The sequence below is a fragment of the Gekko japonicus genome, unplaced genomic scaffold (genome assembly GCF_001447785.1).
Source record: "Gekko japonicus isolate JY-2015 unplaced genomic scaffold, Gekko_japonicus_V1.1 scaffold311, whole genome shotgun sequence".
Taxonomy (NCBI): domain Eukaryota; kingdom Metazoa; phylum Chordata; class Lepidosauria; order Squamata; family Gekkonidae; genus Gekko; species Gekko japonicus.
In genome coordinates, this window is record NW_015165244.1 from 202,112 (window position 1) to 223,477 (window position 21,366).

The 21,366-nt window shown below is 46.8% G+C and overlaps 1 protein-coding gene across 5 annotated transcripts in view; it reads left to right on the top strand.

Moving 5' to 3' along the window:
* Positions 1-4,105: 4,105 nt before the first annotated feature.
* BCKDHB (branched chain keto acid dehydrogenase E1, beta polypeptide) overlaps positions 4,106-21,366 on the top strand; it is an 88,266-nt gene continuing 71,005 nt past the window's right edge. For all 5 annotated transcript variants that reach the window (XM_015410058.1, XM_015410056.1, XM_015410053.1 and 2 more), the window contains exons 1-6: positions 4,106-4,303; positions 5,500-5,577; positions 7,542-7,610; positions 9,901-10,034; positions 17,535-17,690; positions 18,397-18,505. In XM_015410058.1, the coding sequence (XP_015265544.1) occupies positions 4,147-4,303; positions 5,500-5,577; positions 7,542-7,610; positions 9,901-10,034; positions 17,535-17,690; positions 18,397-18,505 (703 nt within the window). In that variant the 5' untranslated portion in view covers positions 4,106-4,146. The remainder of the gene's footprint in view (positions 4,304-5,499; positions 5,578-7,541; positions 7,611-9,900; positions 10,035-17,534; positions 17,691-18,396; positions 18,506-21,366) is intronic.

The window sequence follows — 21,366 nt, forward strand, 5'->3', positions numbered from 1 at the left end:
CAACTTCACCATGCTTTGCACAGGCCTGCAGTTTGTATGGGGGAGGAGACCTCTGGCAGAAGCTCTAGAGAGATTTTTTAGTCTTGTGCCACTAAATTGGGGGAAAATATGGGGGTCTTGTATCACTAAATTGGAAAAAATGGTATTTTCACCAATGCCCTAGTGCAGCTGCACAGTAATGCTAATTTCCTGTCCTTTCTTGCAAATTTTCTTGGTTTTCTCTTTGTGATTCTGTAATTTGATCCTGCACAATGGTTGTGATCTTGGCAGTTTTTAAAGCCTGTCCTATGCGGATTGCACTCTTCCTCTAAATGGATTGATCCCAAGTGATTCTTAAGTTCAGCGGTTCGCAGAAGGTCCATGTGGCTCAGCCGCCATTTTAATGTTAGGCTTCCAGAGACTGCCAAAATGGTTCCTCCCCCAAACTTTGTTCACTAAAGAATGAAAGGGAAAAATGTTTTCAAAGCTTTAGGCTTCCCATCCCAGTGTCTCTCTCTCATTCTTCGTTGACAATCCTCCCCCTTTATTTTGTTTGCATGCAGCACTGAAATCCTTTGTTTTTTGCACTGGAGATGCTGCCATTTGCCTCCTCTCCAATTCCCCTTTCAAGTCAATACCAGCAGGGAAATAAACCTCACACAGCTCTTTTTCAACTTCCCCCTCTATTGTTTTAATTTTTTAATTTAGTGATCCGAGACTAGCGATCACTAGACCCAGGCTACTTGTCAAAAAAATTAAAAATTTAAAAATGAGGGGAAATGGAGCTTGTACATCGATGAAGGGTGGTGGTGGCAGAAGGTGCAGAGTGGGTGGAGTGGCCTCAATATGGGTGGGGAGTGACCAAAGGGCAGCAAAAGGGGGGGGGAATCCAAGGGAATGTGTATGCTTTGGAATTTCCTTCATCTTGGAAGTGAAATAAGGGGAAAATAAGCACAAAAACACTCAGAAAACCCAGAAAGTGAACTGAGGGCTGAAGGGAAGAAAATAATGCAGAATGCCTTGGTAGGAAGGGTGGGGTATAAAATAAATAAATAAATAAATGACAAAGAAAACCCGATGGACATGCATGGTGAAAGCAAGGGAAAACATCCATGCAGAATAGGCCTAAGAAAGCAAGTTCTAACTATTATTGACCATGGAGAAAGGGAAGGAATTAGCTGTTCCTTAAAGTGGGGATGGGATTGGACCCGCCCCCTGGGAACCCTTTATTAAGTGAAACTTCAGTCAGCCAAGGAGGATGTGCCAAGTCACACCTTGCTAACCAGTGGGAGGGCCAAGGGCTGGAGGAGAGACTGCTGTATGGCAAGGATGTATATTGCCACCCTGTATGCAGAGTACATCATGCAAAATGCTAGCGTGGATGAATCACAAACTGGAATTAAGATTGCTGGGGAAAACATCAACAACCTCAGATATGCAGATGATACCACTCTAATGGCAGAAAGTGATGAAGACCCAAAAAGCCTCTTGCTATAAGTGAAAGAGGAGAGCGCAAAGGTTGGCTTGAAACTCAACATCAAAAACCCCAAGATCATGGCATCCGGCCCCATCACTCCTTGGCAAATAGAAGGGGAAGTCGTGGAAGCAGTGACAGAATTTGTAAGCCACCCTGAGCCTGCTTTGGAGGGGAGGGGAGGGTATAAACTGAACTAATAAATACATAATAAATAAATAAGACAGAATTCATGTTCCTGGGATCCAAGATCACTGCAGATGGTGACTGCAGCCATGAAATTAAAAGACGCCTGCTCCTTGGGAGGAAAGCTATGGCAAACTTTGACAGCATAATAAAAAATAGAGACATTATACTGCCAACAAAAGACTGCATAGTCAAAGCGATGGTATTCCCAGTAGTAATGTATGGCTGAGAGAGTTGGACCATAAGGAAGGCCGAGCGCTAAAGAATAGATGCTTTTGAATTATGGTGCTGGAGAAGACTCTTGAGCAGCCCAGTAGCTAAGGAGTTTTTGGGTAGGGGGCGGGGGGTAGGGCACCAGCCAATTAAATAAAAGTTTGATTCAATTGGTGGAACTGTCTGCAACTGAGGGGGTAGGAGAGCACTGCTGCCAAAAGCAGGGAGAGCCCTCTTAGTGCAGATGAACCCTCGGGTCTTGCGGGCATGCCGGGGCGTTCTCCCTCTGCCTCCCCGGGCGACTGGCCACCAGGGGAGTGGCCTGCTGAGCTTCCCCACCTCCCCTCTCGGGGTGGACTGACATGGACAGACAGGAGGCGGCTCCCCAGAGGGCCTCCCTCCGGCACTTTTACCTCCCCGTTGAGAAAATGTGGAGGGAATGTTAAACGCAGAATCGCCCTAGCATTGCTCCTGCCGCGGCAGCCAGCATGGGGCTCGCCGGCTGGCTGGTTGCTCCTCCGGTGCGCCTGCAGGCTCCCCGGCCGCTCGCCGAGTCCTGCCTACCCGCTGTCCCCAGGCTGCTGAGCCATGCCCAGGCTGGCTCCCTCCATTGCAACCGAGTGAAAGCGGGAGGGGAGGGAAGGGGGAACAACCTGGTCTCCTCCGGACCTGGGCGAGCGGGTGGGCGCGGCGGCTTCAGCGGCTGCCCCAGTCAATCTCCGAGCGGGGGCGCTTGGAAGCCCCGGCTACATTGCGCGCGTGGCGGCTGCAGGGCTCGCCCGGGGCCCCTCCTTGTGCACAGGTGCACTGCTGCCCTCCTCTCACCGGCTGTTGGGCTGAGGGCAGCGATGGGAGGGAGGGAGGGTGAGCCAAGGATTGGAGAGGGGCCCGTAAAAACCATGGGGGGCGGGCCCCGCGGTAGCTACGGGCCTGCCGAGTCAGTAACAATTGCACACACTGCCTAGGGCTGTGTGCTGGGGGAGTATAGCTGATCCCATGTCTTGGTATCATTTCTTGAGCCTCAGGTTTGGGCATAGGGAGCTAGCTTGTGATGAGTTACATGGTTGGTCCATCTGCATTGGTGTTGCCTGCAGGCCATGTACTCTGACACGGTACCATTCCCCTCCCTCCCTGAAGGAAGCTTTTAACCAATTGACTCTTTATATTCCCCTAATTAATTGCATGCTGGCTGATGTGGTCCATGGGGTTGCAAAGAGTTGGACTCGACTGTGTGATTGAACAACATCAGCATCAGATAGTATTACCAGAAATTTGCAATACCATCAGTTTATTACGAATATTATATTCAGCTGGTGATTTATACATCCGGAATGGATACATGGAAATATGTTCCCTTGAAATGGAAACTTCAGTGTTCTACAACTATGGCCTGATTTAAATGCGATGCTTATCTCTTCAACCATGCACACACTCACCTGTGTGCCAAAAGTATCAACTGCTCATAAAAAAAATGAAGTCCAGGATTGATTCTAAATATATTATTATTCTGTCTGTGTTATACCCCCCCCCCCATTTAAAAAGGTGTTGCCAATGCATGGTAGTGCCAGGAACACTGTGAAAGTAATTTATTACCACACCCTTGCAATGTACTTCAGTGTACTTATTTACTGCAGGTTAGAGATGTGGCTGATGCAAACTTACAACCTTGCATTGTAGCCCAGTATTGTTTTTAAATGAAGTAAAAATATATATACTTTAGACGTACTTCCGTGGCACAATCCAGTGTGGTAAACTAAACGTTGCAGTAGGAATTAAACACTTTCTGCCTCCACTTGCCTTCTGCCTGTGGCCACTTTGGATTTTTCAGGGGCGGAAATACCAAATACATAAAAGACATCATGTTGTAACATGGCATGGCGATGCTTGACAATAACCTCCACCCAAATCCACCTCTCAACTGAAAATGAGTTTTACCGTGGACTTGCCGTGGACTTCTGCACTTTCATGCAGTCGCGCAGTGCTTTGCGAACCCTGCCTCACACTGTAAACCGGTGAACCAGCAAACAAACTAGAAGTGTATCGCGTTCTAACCCCGCCTGCGCGCGCCACCTAATGTTTCAACTAAGTCCCACCTACCACCCATGAGTAGAAAACCCTTCTTCCCAAGCCGCTAGCAGCCCATCTTTCACCACCACTTCACCTTAGTAGAGCAGCTTCTGATTGGCCCGCTCCTTTCTGGTGCCGCCGCCAATGAGAATGCCTGACGAGGTCCACGCCTCCTTGCAACGACCTCGCGCAGTGGCGCTCGGCGTGTTTGCGTTTTGACCGCCGACATGGCGCTGCTTGGGCTTGCGGCGCGTCGAGCTGTGTTGCCGGCCGTTGGTGGGCTAAGCAGGCCGAGGTGGTCGCCGTGTTTTAATGCGGAGTTCCTACTTTGCAGGCCCGCGGCACATTTCACTTTCCAGCCAGACCAAGAGCCTACCCAGCATGGTGAGCGCGTCGGCCCTCCTTTGCTCGGGTCCGCGCTGGTGTTAAAATAAGGGAGAGAGCTTTTTCTTTCTTTTTTTTTAAGTGCGAGATTGACCCGCAAATGGCGTGGAACTGCACAGTGTCACAGAAAGCTATTCTCCAGGTGGCTCATCAGTGTGTGAAAAAGTTGCACCTGGTCACGGGCACCTACAATTTTTTCTTCTTGCTGTTAATCCTAGTAGCTCCCCTGCTTGTGTTTTCCGATCTTGAGCGTTTTATTGGGCTTAGTAAGGCTTTCTTTCAAGAAAGGGGATTCGTAGGGTGGGTGGTGATCAGCATGGAGTTAGAATTTCTTACATAAAATGTGTTTTCCATGATGATTTGATGCTGGGAAATGAGAGATTATACTGAAAAACAAAAAAAAAGTGAGAATGATAGTTAAAAAATTGGTCCTTGCTTCATAAAAGTAAAGGTAAAGATTTCCCTTGCTCGAAAGCTAGTCTAATCCGACTCTAGGGGGCGGTGCTCATCTCTGTTTCCAAGCTGAAGAGCCAGCGCTGTCCGAAGAAATTTCTGTGGTCATTTGGCCGGCATGACTAAATGCAGAGGCGCATGGAACACTGTTACCTTCCCACCAAAGTGGTACCTATTTATCTACTTGCAATTTCTTGCTTTCAAACTGCTAGGTTGGCAGGAGCTGGGGCCAGAGATGGGAGCTCACTCTGTCACACAGCATTCGGGTCTCAAACTACTGAATTACAGACCTTCTGGTCTGCAGCTCAGTGTCTTAACTTCTAAGTCACCATGACCTCATACATGCATATTGTGGGTATATTATACATACTAGTAATGTTATTTTTGTACTTCTCTAATGACATCTATCTGCCTGTGCAACATGATCAAAGAAGCCTTTTATGGAAACATTTTTTCATCATATTTACATATGAATTCCTGAAGGCATGATTGGGTCTTTGAGTCAGTGCTGCATAGCTCCATATAACATTCAGTCAGAGCAGCATATGCATCGTGGTTATGTGGTGATGCATCTGTATGACTTTAAAGTATTATAAGAATAGCTAAGGGGGTGTTTTTTTAATGTTCTGTTGGGTCATTGTGAACTTTGAATATTTCTAAGTAGACAATGCTATCTGTGTTGGCTAATGGTCAATATTGTAAATAATAGTATTTGTGTTTCACTAAATGATTTCTTTGTACAGGCCAGACACAAAAAATGAATCTTTTCCAGTCTATAACAAGTGCCTTGGATAATGCCTTGTCCAAAGATCCAACTGCAGGTATAGTATCCCTACATCTAATAGCCAGGGACTGTCCCCATGTGGAGGGTCAAAACTGTGCAATGATGTTCAGCTGTGGTTGCCGATTAAGGTTCTGCAAAACTGCTGTAAAAAGCTAATTTTGGGGAACTGCTCCAAGTTATTAATGATACCTATGTATTTGCAGCGGTCCCAAGTTAATGTGTTGGAGGTCAGGTGGTGTTTGGGTTTGGTATGGCAAACTAAAATGACACACAAACAGTGGCCGTAGCCAGGAAGAAGAGGTGGTGTTGACTGAAACAGCTGGCAGTAGGAAGAGTCAGGAAGTTGATGTTGGTGAGGGGCTGAGCCTGGAACTGATGGACAGGAAGGGTAAATGTTTGTGTGGATAAGAGGGAAATCGTATTTCCTCTTCTTACAAATTCTTACATTTTCCCCTCTTAGAATGTTAATGTCTATGGAGATCCTTTTGTTTGTTTTCCTGTGCCACTGAATAGAGAAATGATAAATCTTAAACAGTGTGAAACTTCTATGTGAAAAGCCTCTTTCTATATTAGAACTTGTTAGTTTTTCAAAGCACAACTGATGTTCTTTCCCCCCTGCTTAATAATTGTAGGCATCTGATAATGCTGGTTCTTAAGTTTTGTTAGAGGTGGCACTGATATAGCATGGCAGAGGCTGGCTGATTTTTTATTTATTTCGTTTATTTGTTTTTCGGATTTTTATTCCACCCTCCCCAAAGTGGGCTTAGGGTTGATCACAACAAAACAGAATTGGAGACTCGTTGCAATAAAATTACATTACATTAAAATAATTAAAACAGTAAAATTTAAGAGGTAGCAACAATCGCATAAAAAACCTCTTAGAGCCAGATAGGTAGAATCAATGGGTACTTCAGTAGATTGGAAACTAGAGCATGGAGGCCAACTGAGATGGATGCCCGCTGCCTCATCCAAAGGCCTGGCGGAACAGCTCTGTTTTATGGGCCCTGTGGAACAATAAAAGGTCCTGCAAGGCCCTGATCTCCAGTGGGAGCTGATTCTACCAGGCCAGGTGGATGTCCTTTGGATCAGGGGTAACCAATAGGCATTGATCCAGTGAGCGCAAGGCTCTTCGGGGCACATATATAGATAGGTGGTCCTTCAGATATGTCGGTCCCAGGCCATGTAACGCTTTAAAGGTTAATACCAGCTCCTTGAAGCGGATCTGGTACTCAATTGGTAGCCAGTGCAAGTGGCACAATACCGGCCGAATGCATGCCCACACAGGCGGTGCCATCGGCAGGCGTGCTGCTGCATTCTGCACTACCTGGAGTTTCTGGATCTGTCTCAAGGGCAAGCCCATGTAAAGCAGGTAATCAAACCTGGAGGTGACCATTGCTTGGGTCATTGCAGCCAAGTCAGGGGGGGAGAGGTAGGGGCCAATTGCCTGATCTGCTGAAGATAGAAGGCATACCTGGCAATTGCGGTGACCTGGGCCTCCATAGAAAGTGAGGCATTCAGGATCACCCCCAGGCTCCTCACCTTCTGGGTCGGTGCAAGTGGTGCACCATCCAGGGTGGGTAGCCCGATCCCTGCCTCAAGTACAGAACTCCCATCTTCGTTGGATTAAGTTTCACAGCTCTGCTGCAACCAACCAGCCACAGCTTCCAATGTCCCGGGCAGCAATGTTCCCTCTAAGCCATGGAGTCGTGTGAGCAAAAATCCTACTTTGCAAGCTCCTGGCATTAAAGTTTTGAGTGAGCAGTTTGCCTCCTGCATAAAGTAATTTGCTCTGGAGCCCCATCCCTTCCTGAGCAAAGACAAAAATGTGTGAGCTGGAGGCTAAAAACTGTGAGCTGGCTCACACTAACTCAGCCTAGAAGGAACCCTGCCGGGCAGCCATCCAATAACAGATAGAGTTGGGTGTCATCCGCATATTGGTGATTCTTACTGATTGTTAATAGTGAGGGAAGATTTATTTTCTTCTCTGTTTTACATATGCAGTAATATTTGGTGAAGATGTAGCTTTTGGTGGCGTCTTCAGGTGCACTGTAGGCTTGAGAGACAAATATGGTGAGTTAATATCTTATGGTTTTTATCCTTATATGTGTGCACTGACCCAAAATGAACTTCTTTATTGTTCAGGTTACACCCTGGGGTATTTTGGTTTAGAATATTCTTGTTGTCAGTAGTTGAGGATTAGGAAGGATTCAGAAGAAGGGACCTGAAGAGTGTTGATTGTTGTCCTGCATTAAAGCAGGATCTGTTGTCAGTTACACCTGTGTAATTGGTTTAGGTGGGTAGCTGTGATGGTCTGAAGCAACAGAACAAAGTTTGAGTCCAGGGGCACTTTTAAGACCATCAAAATTCAATTCTGGATAAAAGCTTTTGTGTGCATGCACACTTCATGGTTTGGATACATTTTATGTATTAGGAAGACAAAAAAACCTGGAGCCGAAGGAAATGTGAGGTTATCAGTCCAGCAGTATCTATAATTACAAAGGCTATCCAGAGAAAAAAACATATTCAGTAGACTCATGGATTTATTTAAATCCTTCTGAGTCAAGATTCTGAATTGCAGTACAATCCTAAATATTTTAAGTCAGAATTAAATCCCAAGATTTCCATTAGATATTGGACTGGTACTGCTCTGAGGTGTCATAATCAAGACTCTCATGACCTCCCTGCTGTTCAGTACATGAAGCATTTTTGAATGTTGTTGCAGATCTGTACTTAACCCCCCCCCCTGTTTATTTTATACTTAGTTCTTTTGGATGATCTTTTCAGTTAGTACTAAAAGTACCATGTGTTTGTGCATGTATGGTGGCAATTAGTTGGTCAAACCATCAAGGTTATAATGTATATAGAGATTTCTTGTCTTGTTGCTCATTATCATTTCCCAGGATCTGCTTTGGAAAACAAAACAATTCAGCTGCTGAAAGGAGCCCTTTTACATCTGGTGCAGCAGCAACAAGATCGGGTACTCCAGAGGACTGGGTTCCTTCCGTTTGGGCCCTAGTCTCATGTCAACCCTTCTTTCTCTTGAGTTTTCCTCATTTAAGTTATGTGCAGACCAATCTATCCCCCCCCCCCCCCCCCCCCCCCTCGGCCTTTCATGGGACTTACTGTGAAGTAAAAGCTATGTAGTCTTGCATCTTTTACTCTTCAAATTGTGTAGAAATGAATAAAACTGATCTATCTGTTGTCTGGGTGAACAGCAGTCATCATGGTAGACAGCAAGCAAAACAAAACTACATGTTTGCCAATTTTAAAATCTAATGGTTAAGCATCTTAGGTGTCTTAGTAATATGTAATATACTAAAGTGAACACATGCACTAAGAAAGAGTGATTAACACATGGAATTCACTGCCACAGGAAGTGATGGCAGCTACAAGCATGGACGGCTTCAAAAGGGAATTAGATAAGCATATGGAGCAGAGGTCCATCAGTGGCTATTAGCCACAAGGTATAGATAGGGACTCTGGGGCAAGTGATGCTCTGTCTTCTTGGTGATATTGGGGGGGGGGGTCAACATGGGGAGGGCTTCTAATGTCCTGGCCCCACTGGTGGACTTCCTGATGGCACCTGGTATTTTTGGCCACTGTGTGACAGAGTGTTGGACTGGATGGGCCTTTGGCCTGATCCAACATTGGCATCTCTTATGTTCTTATCTTAAGATACTTGTGATTTCAAATCCTTAAAATAGCAAAGTTCAGATTCTTTTACTATGAGTATTACATATCTCACTGTTCCATTTTTTTGGTTTGTAAAATAACATTTCAAAACCTTGGGTGGAAAACTCCCATGTCTTTAATTTTTTTAAAAATTCAATAACTCCAACCTACCATTTGTAACCTGTAAATTATTGGTGATAAATCTATTGTTACCTTTGTGCCTCTTTGCTTATATAACAAAAATAAGGGGCTGCTTATATTATTGTAATGTCACGGTATAACAAAGTCCCTTTCCATGAAAGGAAATGTAACTGTCCTTTAAAATCCATCACATCATCTTGGACTGCCAATTTCATGCAGGTCCACATAAGAAACTCCTTTCCTCTTCAGTATACCCTAAACATTGTATTAACAAAGACAGAATAATACAATGTTTATTAAATGACACAAACCTGGACATCACAGCTCTGGTTGCTTTCTTGGCTGAAGCGGTCAAATATAGACACAAGTTCTCTGTATGATCAGCCTGATATTGTTGTCTCTGTAATACCTTCTTGCTCATATTTTATCACGGTATGTATTTTATTATGCCATTGAAGGTGTTTTGATTGATTGATGGTATATGCCATTGGGACTTCCATATGTGTGTATTTTGAAAAAAAATTAGGAAAAGGTCTTTTTTTTCTAGGTAAAGACAGAGTTTTCAATACACCCTTATGTGAACAAGGAATTGTAGGATTTGGCATTGGAGTTGCAGTTGCTGGGGCTACAGCTATTGCAGAAATTCAGTTTGCTGATTACATTTATCCTGCCTTTGATCAGGTTAGTATTTATTACAGTTTGTTGATTATATAGAGGTTCATTGTTTTCAAGCAGGTTTTTAAAATAGTAATGATAATATGGTTAGAAATGGGATAAGGAGGGGTGAATTGCCAGTATAGTTGAAGTCCATAGGCATTTTGCACATTATAGGACTTAAACAAATAATCTGCAGAATTTTTTTTGTGTGCTTTGTATTACTTATAAGTAAAATGGAGAAATTCATATCTCTTCCATGCAGATGAAGGCTTTGTGTGGGAAATGTTTTTGTTTGTGCATTACAAATAGTGGTGAACCATGGAGTCATTGAGCCACTTGCTTTTTAGCTCTTAAAATGTGTGAAAAAGGTTGGAATAATAGTTGAATATCAGTATATTTCAGTATACAATTTGAATTCATGTATGGGTAGAGCAATCCTGAGGTGTGCTTGTGCCACGGCAGCTGGCTGTGATGTAATTATGGCCCAGCTAGTCCACTCCCCGTAGTGTTTGATTGTGCAGTGGATAGCAGGGGAAAAGGTTTTGGGTTTTGGGTTTTTTTTGCTTCCAGTGGCTGCAACTGCATTAGCATCCTCAGCAACCGAGTTGCTGCGTTCCTTGGAGGTGTTGTGTTGAGATAGTGGGGCTGTGATAAACAGGGCAGCAAAACCAATGGGTCTCCAGGCATAGGGGCTGAGTCAGGTGCCCATCATAGCCTGGGGGTGGAGAGGGCCAGAGCCAGGGAGGCTTGCTTGCTTGCTGTAAGCAGCACCCTTCCACCCCCCTAAAAGGGTCCAAGTCTCATTGCAAGTCCCTGGGCACCTGACAGTGGTGGCAGGGGCTTGAGCATTCTTTTCCACAGACACCCAGTGCCAGCCCCCTGTCCACATGGAGCATAGGGTCCCAAAGCCTGGAAGGGGAGGTGCCTCCCAAAGTTCCCTCAGCAGCTTCTCAATGTGCACCTGTCCCTTCCTCTACATCCCTGCTGACATCAGGTAGCCCCTCCAGGTGATCAACAGCCGCTGTCACAGACTTTCCCAGACATTTCATCCATTGCTGAGCCCTGAGAAGGCATCCCACCACTCTCCACAGCTCTCCAGCTGCTCCTGCTTGATTGCTGCCCACGTGGATGATGGGGTGAACCAGGCAAGGGCCAGAATTCCCTGCAACAGTCAGGGCACCAGCGGCACTCCACTTGGCTCTGAAGGGTGTGGCTTGCCTCTGGCTCCTCCACCTTCCCCAGTCTGTGGCACTCCAACTCTACTTCTATTCAGAGATGTTGAGTCTGCCCACTGCATGGACTTGCCATCAGCTGCTGGTCCCAGGGACTCCTAGATGCCCAATGCTAGCCACAGGTGCATTGTGTGGAGTCAGGATGCAGAGGTGGTCCACGATATCAGTTGCAAACGTCAGGGTCCTGGGGTGGGGGGCAGATAGTGGAGTGTCAACCCATGTGGGCATGCATCACCACTTGTTTTGGTGTCACCACCCACCCTCGCAGACACCTCACCTCTGTTGCCCCCCACCTTGGCTGCCTGGGTACTCTGGTTCTACTCTCTGTCACTCAGCTCCAACTCCTCCTGGCTTGCTGCAAGATGCTGGCCTGGGATCTTGGCCCCTGGAGTTTTGGAGAAGCATCCTGGCAGGGGAGATGAAGCTGCCATGCCAGTGGAGTCCCTTCCTCCCTAGGCCCCAGGATGGGGGCATGGCTACTGGCTGCTCTGGTGCCCCCCTCAGTCACCTCCAGAGATGGTACCGTGATGACTTCCCCACTCAGAGATTTGCCTGCAGTAGACAGGAAAGGAATTAGCAAATCTATGGGTTGTGGGAAGGGGGGGCTGCAGGGGGAGACCCCCCCATTCAGGGGCTAGGGAGCTCACAGAACCTCTTGACACACCACACAACACTTTGTTGCAGCAGCAGCCCATTACCACAGGTGGTATCACTACCTGTGTGATGGCTTCAGCTCCAGGCAGACCCTCCTCACTGCTTGTTTGTAAGGGACACCTTTGGTCATGAGGGCTCAGATGCGCTTCTGAGCAGGGCAAAAGGAATTGTTTCAGGATGGATATCTCCGTCCAGGTGGCAAGTTCCAAGGCAGATGTCTGCTCTGCTGCCATGCGCCACAAGGTACAGCGATGTGAGGAGGCTGAGCTAGTCCTGGCAGACTACGACCAACCTGTACAGCAATGCCTTCTCACCCTTCGTCCCGGCAGTGGCCTTTGCTGCTGCCAGATGTTGGTGCAGCCATGCCACCTGCATGTGGGAATGTGAGGCACCATGGGAAGCCACAGAACTTCTGACCTCCCCCTGCTCCCACGCTGGGCACCAGCAATCAGGTCACACACACAGGAGAGCCCTCCATGGTACAGGCGGTATATGGGTGTGTGTGCGGCTTGAGGGTGGTTGGACCGCATGGGTCCAAGCACCTTTGACCAGACTGAACACAGCTCCCTCTCTCTGCAGGCCCCGGCCAGCCTGCCCTGGCATGGTGCACCTTTTGCCTCTCCTGCCTCTGCTAGGCATTCAACACATCCACCTACTGCCTCTGCTTTGTGTCTGGATGGCACTGTGACAGCAGAGAAGGTGCCGTGCATGGCAACACCGGGCATGCATCAGCAAGCTTCATCTGTCAGACAGCACCTGCCCAGATCATTTCCAACTGGAACGGGCAGCCATCCAGGCCCTGTGTGAGGAGCTCAGGCCAAGTCCCACTGTTAGCCAAATTGCTCTATTATTTAATAAAGATGGGGAATTATAATTATTAATATGCAATTGGCTTATCTATAGGATGTGACCTGTGTATACCAGAGTTAGAATTCCCAAGAACCCAGGAAAAGCCACAGAAACGGGGTGGCTAAAATAATGATTTCTTTACTAAACATTCTCAAGCATACAAACAATATTCAAACACTCTCACACACAATCTCTCCTTATATATAATTGAGTAGTGGGTGCCAAAGTTCTAAAATGCACTCCTTTAGTGTATGGACGCTTGAACTGTCAGTCAGAAGACGCTGGCTGGGTTGACTGGCTGCTTTGTGCAGTCCCGCCCAGTGTTTCAAGGTCTTTTGCATATGGAAGCTGATTGGACTTCACTGCATTCCACACCTCAAACTCACCCCCCTCCCCGCAAGGCAGTTGGAATGTCAGTTGCATATGGAACCTTCAAGGTCTTTTGCATATGGAAGCTGATTGGACTTCACTGCATTCCACACCTCAAACTCACCCCCCTCCCCGCAAGGCAGTTGGAATGTCAGTTGCATATGGAACCTTCAAGGTCTTTTGCATATGGAAGCTGATTGGACTTCACTGCATTCCACACCTCAAACTCACCCCCCTCCCCGCAAGGCAGTTGGAATGTCAGTTGCATATGGAACCTTCAAGGTCTTTTGCATATGGAAGCTGATTGGACTTCACTGCATTCCACACCTCAAACTCACCCCCCTCCCCGCAAGGCAGTTGGAATGTCAGTTGCATATGGAACCTTCAAGGTCTTTTGCATATGGAAGCTGATTGGACTTCACTGCATTCCACACCTCAAACTCACCCCCCTCCCCGCAAGGCAGTTGGAATGTCAGTTGCATATGGAACCTTCAAGGTCTTTTGCATATGGAAGCTGATTGGACTTCACTGCATTCCACACCTCAAACTCACCCCCCTCCCCGCAAGGCAGTTGGAATGTCAGTTGCATATGGAACCTTCAAGGTCTTTTGCATATGGAAGCTGATTGGACTTCACTGCATTCCACACCTCAAACTCACCCCCCTCCCCGCAAGGCAGTTGGAATGTCAGTTGCATATGGAACCTTCAAGGTCTTTTGCATATGGAAGCTGATTGGACTTCACTGCATTCCACACCTCAAACTCACCCCCCTCCCCGCAAGGCAGTTGGAATGTCAGTTGCATATGGAACCTTCAAGGTCTTTTGCATATGGAAGCTGATTGGACTTCACTGCATTCCACACCTCAAACTCACCCCCCTCCCCGCAAGGCAGTTGGAATGTCAGTTGCATATGGAACCTTCAAGGTCTTTTGCATATGGAAGCTGATTGGACTTCACTGCATTCCACACCTCAAACTCACCCCCCTCCCCGCAAGGCAGTTGGAATGTCAGTTGCATATGGAACCTTCAAGGTCTTTTGCATATGGAAGCTGATTGGACTTCACTGCATTCCACACCTCAAACTCACCCCCCTCCCCGCAAGGCAGTTGGAATGTCAGTTGCATATGGAACCTTCAAGGTCTTTTGCATATGGAAGCTGATTGGACTTCACTGCATTCCACACCTCAAACTCACCCCCCTCCCCGCAAGGCAGTTGGAATGTCAGTTGCATATGGAACCTTCAAGGTCTTTTGCATATGGAAGCTGATTGGACTTCACTGCATTCCACACCTCAAACTCACCCCCCTCCCCGCAAGGCAGTTGGAATGTCAGTTGCATATGGAACCTTCAAGGTCTTTTGCATATGGAAGCTGATTGGACTTCACTGCATTCCACACCTCAAACTCACCCCCCTCCCCGCAAGGCAGTTGGAATGTCAGTTGCATATGGAACCTTCAAGGTCTTTTGCATATGGAAGCTGATTGGACTTCACTGCATTCCACACCTCAAACTCACCCCCCTCCCCGCAAGGCAGTTGGAATGTCAGTTGCATATGGAACCTTCAAGGTCTTTTGCATATGGAAGCTGATTGGACTTCACTGCATTCCACACCTCAAACTCACCCCCCTCCCCGCAAGGCAGTTGGAATGTCAGTTGCATATGGAACCTTCAAGGTCTTTTGCATATGGAAGCTGATTGGACTTCACTGCATTCCACACCTCAAACTCACCCCCCTCCCCGCAAGGCACCGCCTTCCTTGGCCTGAGTTTTGTGGGTCTCTGGGTCAGATTAGAAGTGGGGTGCCCTTGCTATTGTGGCTACCCAAGAGTAAAAGGCAGCGACTCTGGCAACATCACCCCTGCGCCATCCCTGCCCTACAGAAAGTCCTGCTCTCCCTGGTTTTCCTGGCCACCGGATCCTTCCTAGGGATCATGCCAGAGGTTCTCAAGGTTTCCCAGTCCTTGGCTAGTTGCTGTCTGTGCAGCTTCATGGATGCCATGCTGGCCAACTTACAGGAGCTGTGGACTGCACCCACATTGCCCTCATTGCCCCCTGGGAGGAGCTGCTGGTGTATCATAACTGCCATAGGTTAACCACCCACCAAACCCCTTTTGTGCACAGAGTCGAAGGTTTTGGTGGGAGTCCGGGGCTCCTGATGCCCCTGCTGGCTGCCAGGCTCGGCTATGGACAAGGGGGAGGGAGGTTGGGGGAACAATCTCCTGTCAGTGTATGTCAGTGTATGTCAGTGTATGGTCAACCTCTGGGTCTTTGCTGAAGAGATGGAGTTCCTGTTTGGGTTCAGAACTGAGCAATGTCAGCCACAGAATGTGGACTTTGCCCTCCCTGTTGGGTGTTGATGGAAGTTGGTCGCCCAGTAGTGCTAAGTGACCTCTCCGTGCTTTTTCTGCCAAGAAGGCGCCTTGGCTCTTGCTCTAAGTCCACATGGCTGGGAGCTATCAGACAGTGTTCCATGCCACACATGAGTTGTGAAGCAGCCTGGTTGGGTTTTTGGTGTGGCTGCGGAGGCTACAATTGGATTCTGGGGAGGGGGCTTAACTACCACAGGGGAGGGGAGGTGATCGGTTGCACCTTTAGTAGGTAACCTGAGCTGCTTGGGGCCTCATGGGTGTGGCTGCAGCAGGGCATTTGTTTTTCGCTGCTCTGTGGCTGCCTATGTGTTGTACTGTGTTTTTTTGTTTGTTTGTGCAACTTTGCATCTTTGGGGGTATTCCCAGACTTAAAGGGCTTAGGGAGTAGCTGTCAAGGTTTCAGTTTCGTTTCTCTTCGCTTTACTTTACTGTTCACCTTGCCATGCTTTAGGGGGGAGGGAATTCCTAAGAGGAGTGTGTGTGGGTTGAGTGCCTGCCTGTAGTAGCCATAATTATTCCTCAAGTTGCACCCCTCAGCCTGTTCTCATGGGATCTGGCCTTGGAGACTCTTTCGCTAGGCTGGAGTAGATAAGACACCATATATCTGTCAGGGTTGTCAGAGAAATGCTAGTGGCCGAATGCTGACCTATGCATGGGGTGTGGGACCTATAACCTCTGAATTTCACTTTCCTCAGTCCTGACAAAGAACCAGTTCCTGTAAGTAAGCATATCTCTAATAAAGCATCACTGCCAAAAGTGTTGTGGAGAGTCTTTTAACTGGGGATCTGACAGTAACCTAACTCTGACCAGGCCCCCGATCCATCCATGAGCGTGCTGGTGCAGAGCTCTGCACCTGAGTTGCCCTGGTGCACAGCTGTGCACAGCAGTGCTGAGGTCCTGCATTGCCGTAACTGGCTTTTATGCCAGTGTATCTTGGAGACATGCCGGCAGTAAGGGTCAGTCGAGTCTAAGCTCATTCAGGCCTGCCTTTAGGATTGTGCTGTAAATTGAGTGATTTACAATTTTGTAAGATGTGAAAAAATCATACTCCATACAGTAGGTCTTTTTAGGCTCACTAAGCAGCTTGCAATTATATACAAGAAAAATGCACATTTACAACCAGAATATACCCTCTCACTTTGGGATAAAAGGTTAATATTTCAGATGAAAATTCAGACACACTGGTGCCTGAAACTGACAGGGCTAGGCACAGGGCAGGTCTCTTAGCGGCAGAAGATTTAATCAGTAGGCTACTTGTAGCCATCCACCTCACTTCTGCAAATGCAGCACACGGAAGGACCTGTCTATCGGATCTTAATTGTCAGGTAGAAACGTATGGGAGAAAATAATCTTTCAGTCTGGATTTCAGACTTTAGACCTTAAACTGAATTCAGAAGCAAATAGAAAAACCAGGGAAAGTCTGCAGGATTGGCATGATTTGCTCTATGAGGCCAGCACCACTAATATGACCGCAGCATTTTGTACAGTTGAAGCCTCCGCACTGTTTCCAAGGACACCTCCCCCCCAGTACATTGCTGTAATCCATTTTGTTAGGTCTCCTACCTTGCTGACCAAATAAGTTGGGGTGGCCCCAGGGCCACTGTGGAAACAATGAAGTGTGAGTGATACCAGTTAAGGAGCTTCTGGCGTGGATGTTGAATCCCCCAAAGAATAACTAACTGGCCCAAGGAGCTCAGGCCTGGAAACATGTGGCTGTCAAAATCACTCAACACTAGTTACATAGGCCAGAACTGGAGCTCTCCTTCCACCTAGTTGGTGCATTCTGATAGACTACTACAGTTTGCTCTCCTGGACCACTGAGCCTCAGTTAGTGTTGCACCAAGAATCTGGGAGAGCAGATCTTATATCCCCAGCTCATCCAATCAGGTCTTGGTAATATATTAAATTTATCTGACTTAAAGAAAGGAGTCTGAGATTTGTCCTAACGGAGCTTGATCTTTTGCAGTAGAATCTGAATTAACTAAAAGTATAATATCATGTCTGTATATGGTAAATGCACCATGTTTAAAACTTGTTTTTTCTTCTTTCAGATTGTTAATGAGGCAGCAAAGTATCGGTATCGGTCTGGAGATCTCTTCAACTGTGGAAGTCTCACAATAAGAGCACCTTGGGGTTGTGTGGGTCATGGTGCATTATATCACTCTCAAAGCCCAGAAGCCTTTTTTGCTCATTGCCCAGGGCTAAAGGTATGGCAATTATGCAGATTAATTTTATCAAGAAAAATATGATTCCAATAATAGCAGTCAGGCTAACTTTTACCTTCCATCTAAACATTTCACGTATATATATTTTGGTTACCTTATACAAGGTGAGGATAGCCCAGAATCTTATATAGCTCCTCAGAAAACAGACTTGCCCTGTGCTGCTAGCCTCCATTCACTGACTAGTGCCCCTACTGCGATAAACTAATTAGTTCCTGAGAGTTACATTGAACAGAAAACAATATAAATATTTAGAAAGTTTTAATTTGCCTTTAGTTGTCTTATAATCTTTTGATTAACAGGAGGTATTCATATATTATAGAGTACAGAGTCATTGGCTCTGCACATATTTTTATTTTTTATTTTCTGATTATGACACATTGCACTAGTGGCAGTATTATTCCTGAGCTGGAATGCCGCCCCTGGGGCAGACGTTGGCTTGGATCCTGTATTTTTGCTGTGGAGTGCTTCTGTCCTGGGTCTGCAGAGGTGTGTGTTCTCATGCTAGGCATTTTGTAGTTCCTTGAAAAGCATTGGTTTAACACAAGCAGAAGTGCTTAGGGCCAGAGGACTGAGCTCCACAGCACCCAGAGAGAAGCATGAGCACTGCAAAGGTATAGGATTCAAGTCCTGGAAGTTACTTTCTGCATTTAAACTCTTTAGAATAACATTTTGGCCTATTTGTTTACAGGTTGTTATTCCAAGAAGTCCTCTTGAAGCCAAAGGACTATTGCTATCATGCATAGAAGATAAAAACCCTTGTATATTCTTTGAACCTAAAATATTGTACAGAGCAGCAGGTAAAAAGCTTTTCTCTGTTGGTAGTATAATAATAAATGAAGATGGTGTTCTTTATATGTGTATAAAGAAGCATGCTTTATGAAACATTAGTTTTCTTGTGCCCCAACTAATAATCACAAAGTGGTTTCTTTAATGTTAGCTTGAATACAAAGAACCAGATACCTTAATTGCATGGTAGTCAAAAGTAGGTGTACGCAGTTGCTGGTGTGTGTTTGATCCAATGCAGCTTCTTTCCTCTTGGGTGATGGTGGATTTGCCTTCCTCCTACACATCTAAAACTGGAAATTTTGAAGCCTTAGAGAAAGAATGTGCCCCTTCTTTTTCTCCAAAAAGGGGCAATTATTAGGAGAAATTGAAATACACAGTTTCTTATTGAGTCTAAACTTACTTTGCTGCTATATTTATAACTTTAACATATAAATTCTACTATTTGATATATTTATGAAATTTAGAAGTATAAGGTTGCGGTCACATGCGGCAGATAAACGGGTGGGGGGGGAACGAGGCTATTCCCTCTGGAGGAATTTGACCTGCAGTTGCGCGATCACACAGTCCTTTGAAGCTGCGGGGGCTTTTTTTGCCGTTTGTTTCTGATTCGCTTAAACGGGGAATCGATGAATCGCATCTCAGGACTGAGGGCTCCCTATGGAATGTGTGATGATGTACATACTGAGAAGGGGGGAAAAACAATGGCACGGAGTTCTGATGGCCTGATCAGACCATCCCGACGCCATGAGAGTGCGCTGGAGCGATCAGACAGGGGCCGTCCATGGCCCGTAGCAACCCATTTGCTACCAGACTTTCCCTAGTGTCTCTTAACTCCGCTTCTGCAGCGGAGCAAAACGGGTTGCCGACGGCTGCGGCGTGCTTCCCAGATGCTGTTGTCTGATCGTGCCCTTTAAATCTGCCCGACATTCGTGCCTGTGGCGGGGCTATTTGTGCATGTGATTGCAGCTTTAAAGTGCAATCCTAAACTCATGCGTTAGTTTTATGCTGTGAGTTTTCTACAAGCCAAACTGTGTTTTTTAATTTATATATGTGCTGCAGAATGTGATGCACCATATAGTCATTATTTATTTATTTATTATACTTTTACCCCGCCCTCCCCGCCGAGGCAGGCTCAGGGCGGATTACATAGGAAACAACAGGAAAACAATAATATAAATATCAATATAAAATACAGGATAAAATTATTAAAACATTAACATATTGATGGTGATATAGCTATGGTAAAGTGCGTTTAGAAACATACAGTCAGCAGTACATCCACTCTCGGCGGGCTCAGGCTGGCAGTAAATTCGGCACAGGGCATAGGTGGCAATATGCAGCTCCTTACCTGAATACCTGACGGAAGAGCTCCGTTTTCATGGCCCTGCGGAACTGTGAGTGGTCCCACAGGGCCCTGATCTCTTCTGGAAGCTCATTCCAATAGGTTGGAGCTGCTACGGAAAACGCCCTGGTCCTAGTCAATACCAGTCTGGCATCCTTTGGGCCGGGGGGGGGGAGTGATTTTGCGACCCTGATCATGGTCCTCTCTGGGGAACATATGGGGAAAGGTGGTCCCTCAGGTAGGTAGGTCCCTGACCATAAAGGTCAAAACCAGCACCTTGAAGTGAATTTGGTATGCTGTTGGCAGCCAGTACAATGAGTACAGGCTGGATGTGCTCGCATATAGGGAGTCCCATCAGTAGCCTAACCGCCGCATTTTGCACCAGCTGCAGCTTCCGGAGTTGCGCCAAGGGGAGCCCCATGTAGTCCAGCCTTGAGGTGACCATAGCGTGGATCACTGTTGCCAGATCATTGCGTTCAAGGAAGGGAACCAACTGCCTGATCAGCCGGAGATGGTAAAAGGCTGCCTTGGCAGTGGCTGCTATCTGGGCCTCCATTGTTAAGGCGTAGGAGACATCCGGGAGCACTCCCAAACTCCTAACCCTCGGCGCTGGCACCAACGGTGCCCCATCGAAAGCCGGTAGTGGGATCCCTACCCCCGATCTGCTCCGACTCAGGCACAGGACCTCCGTCTTCGTCAGATTCAATTTCAATCGACTCAGCCTAAGCCATCCAGCCATGTCCTGTAACGCCCGGTTCAGGTCTTCTGGGGTAGAGTCAGACTGACCGCCCAACAAAAGATAGAGATGGGTGTCATCTGCATATTGATGACACCCTAGCCCAGTAATGGTGAACCTTTTAGAGACTGAGTGCCCAAACTGCAACCCAAAACCCACTTATTTTTTTGCAAAGTGCCAACACGGCAATTTAACCTGAATACTGAGGTTTTAGTTTAGAAAAAACAGCTCATCTCTCAGATATAATTGAATAGTGGGTGCCAAAATTCTAAAATGCACTCCTTTAGTGTATGGACGCTTGAACTGTCAGTCAGAAGACGCTGGCTGGGTTTACTGGCTGCTTTGTGCAGTCCCGCCCAGCGTTTCAAGGTCTTTTGCATATGGAAGCTGATTGGACTTCACTGCATTCCACACCTCAAACTCACCCCCCTCCCCGCAAGGCAGTTGGAATGTCAGTTGCATATGGAACCTTCAAGGTCTTTTGCATATGGAAGCTGATTGGACTTCACTCCATTCCACACCTCATACGTCTGGTGGTGTGTAGGTCCCAGGATCATGTTTTAAAAGCTGCCTGGGGGATTATGGACCATTCACACACTTTCCACCTTAACATACCTCATAGGGGGAGAGGAGAATGATGACAGCTGCTTTGGTTCCCACTGCAGAGAAAGACTGCCCTTTCTCTAGGCAGAGGCTGGGGGGGACATAGGGTTGCCAACTCCAGGTTGGAAAATTCCAGGATATTTTAGGGATGAAGCCTGCTGAGGGTGGAGTCTGAGGAGGAGAAGGAAGAG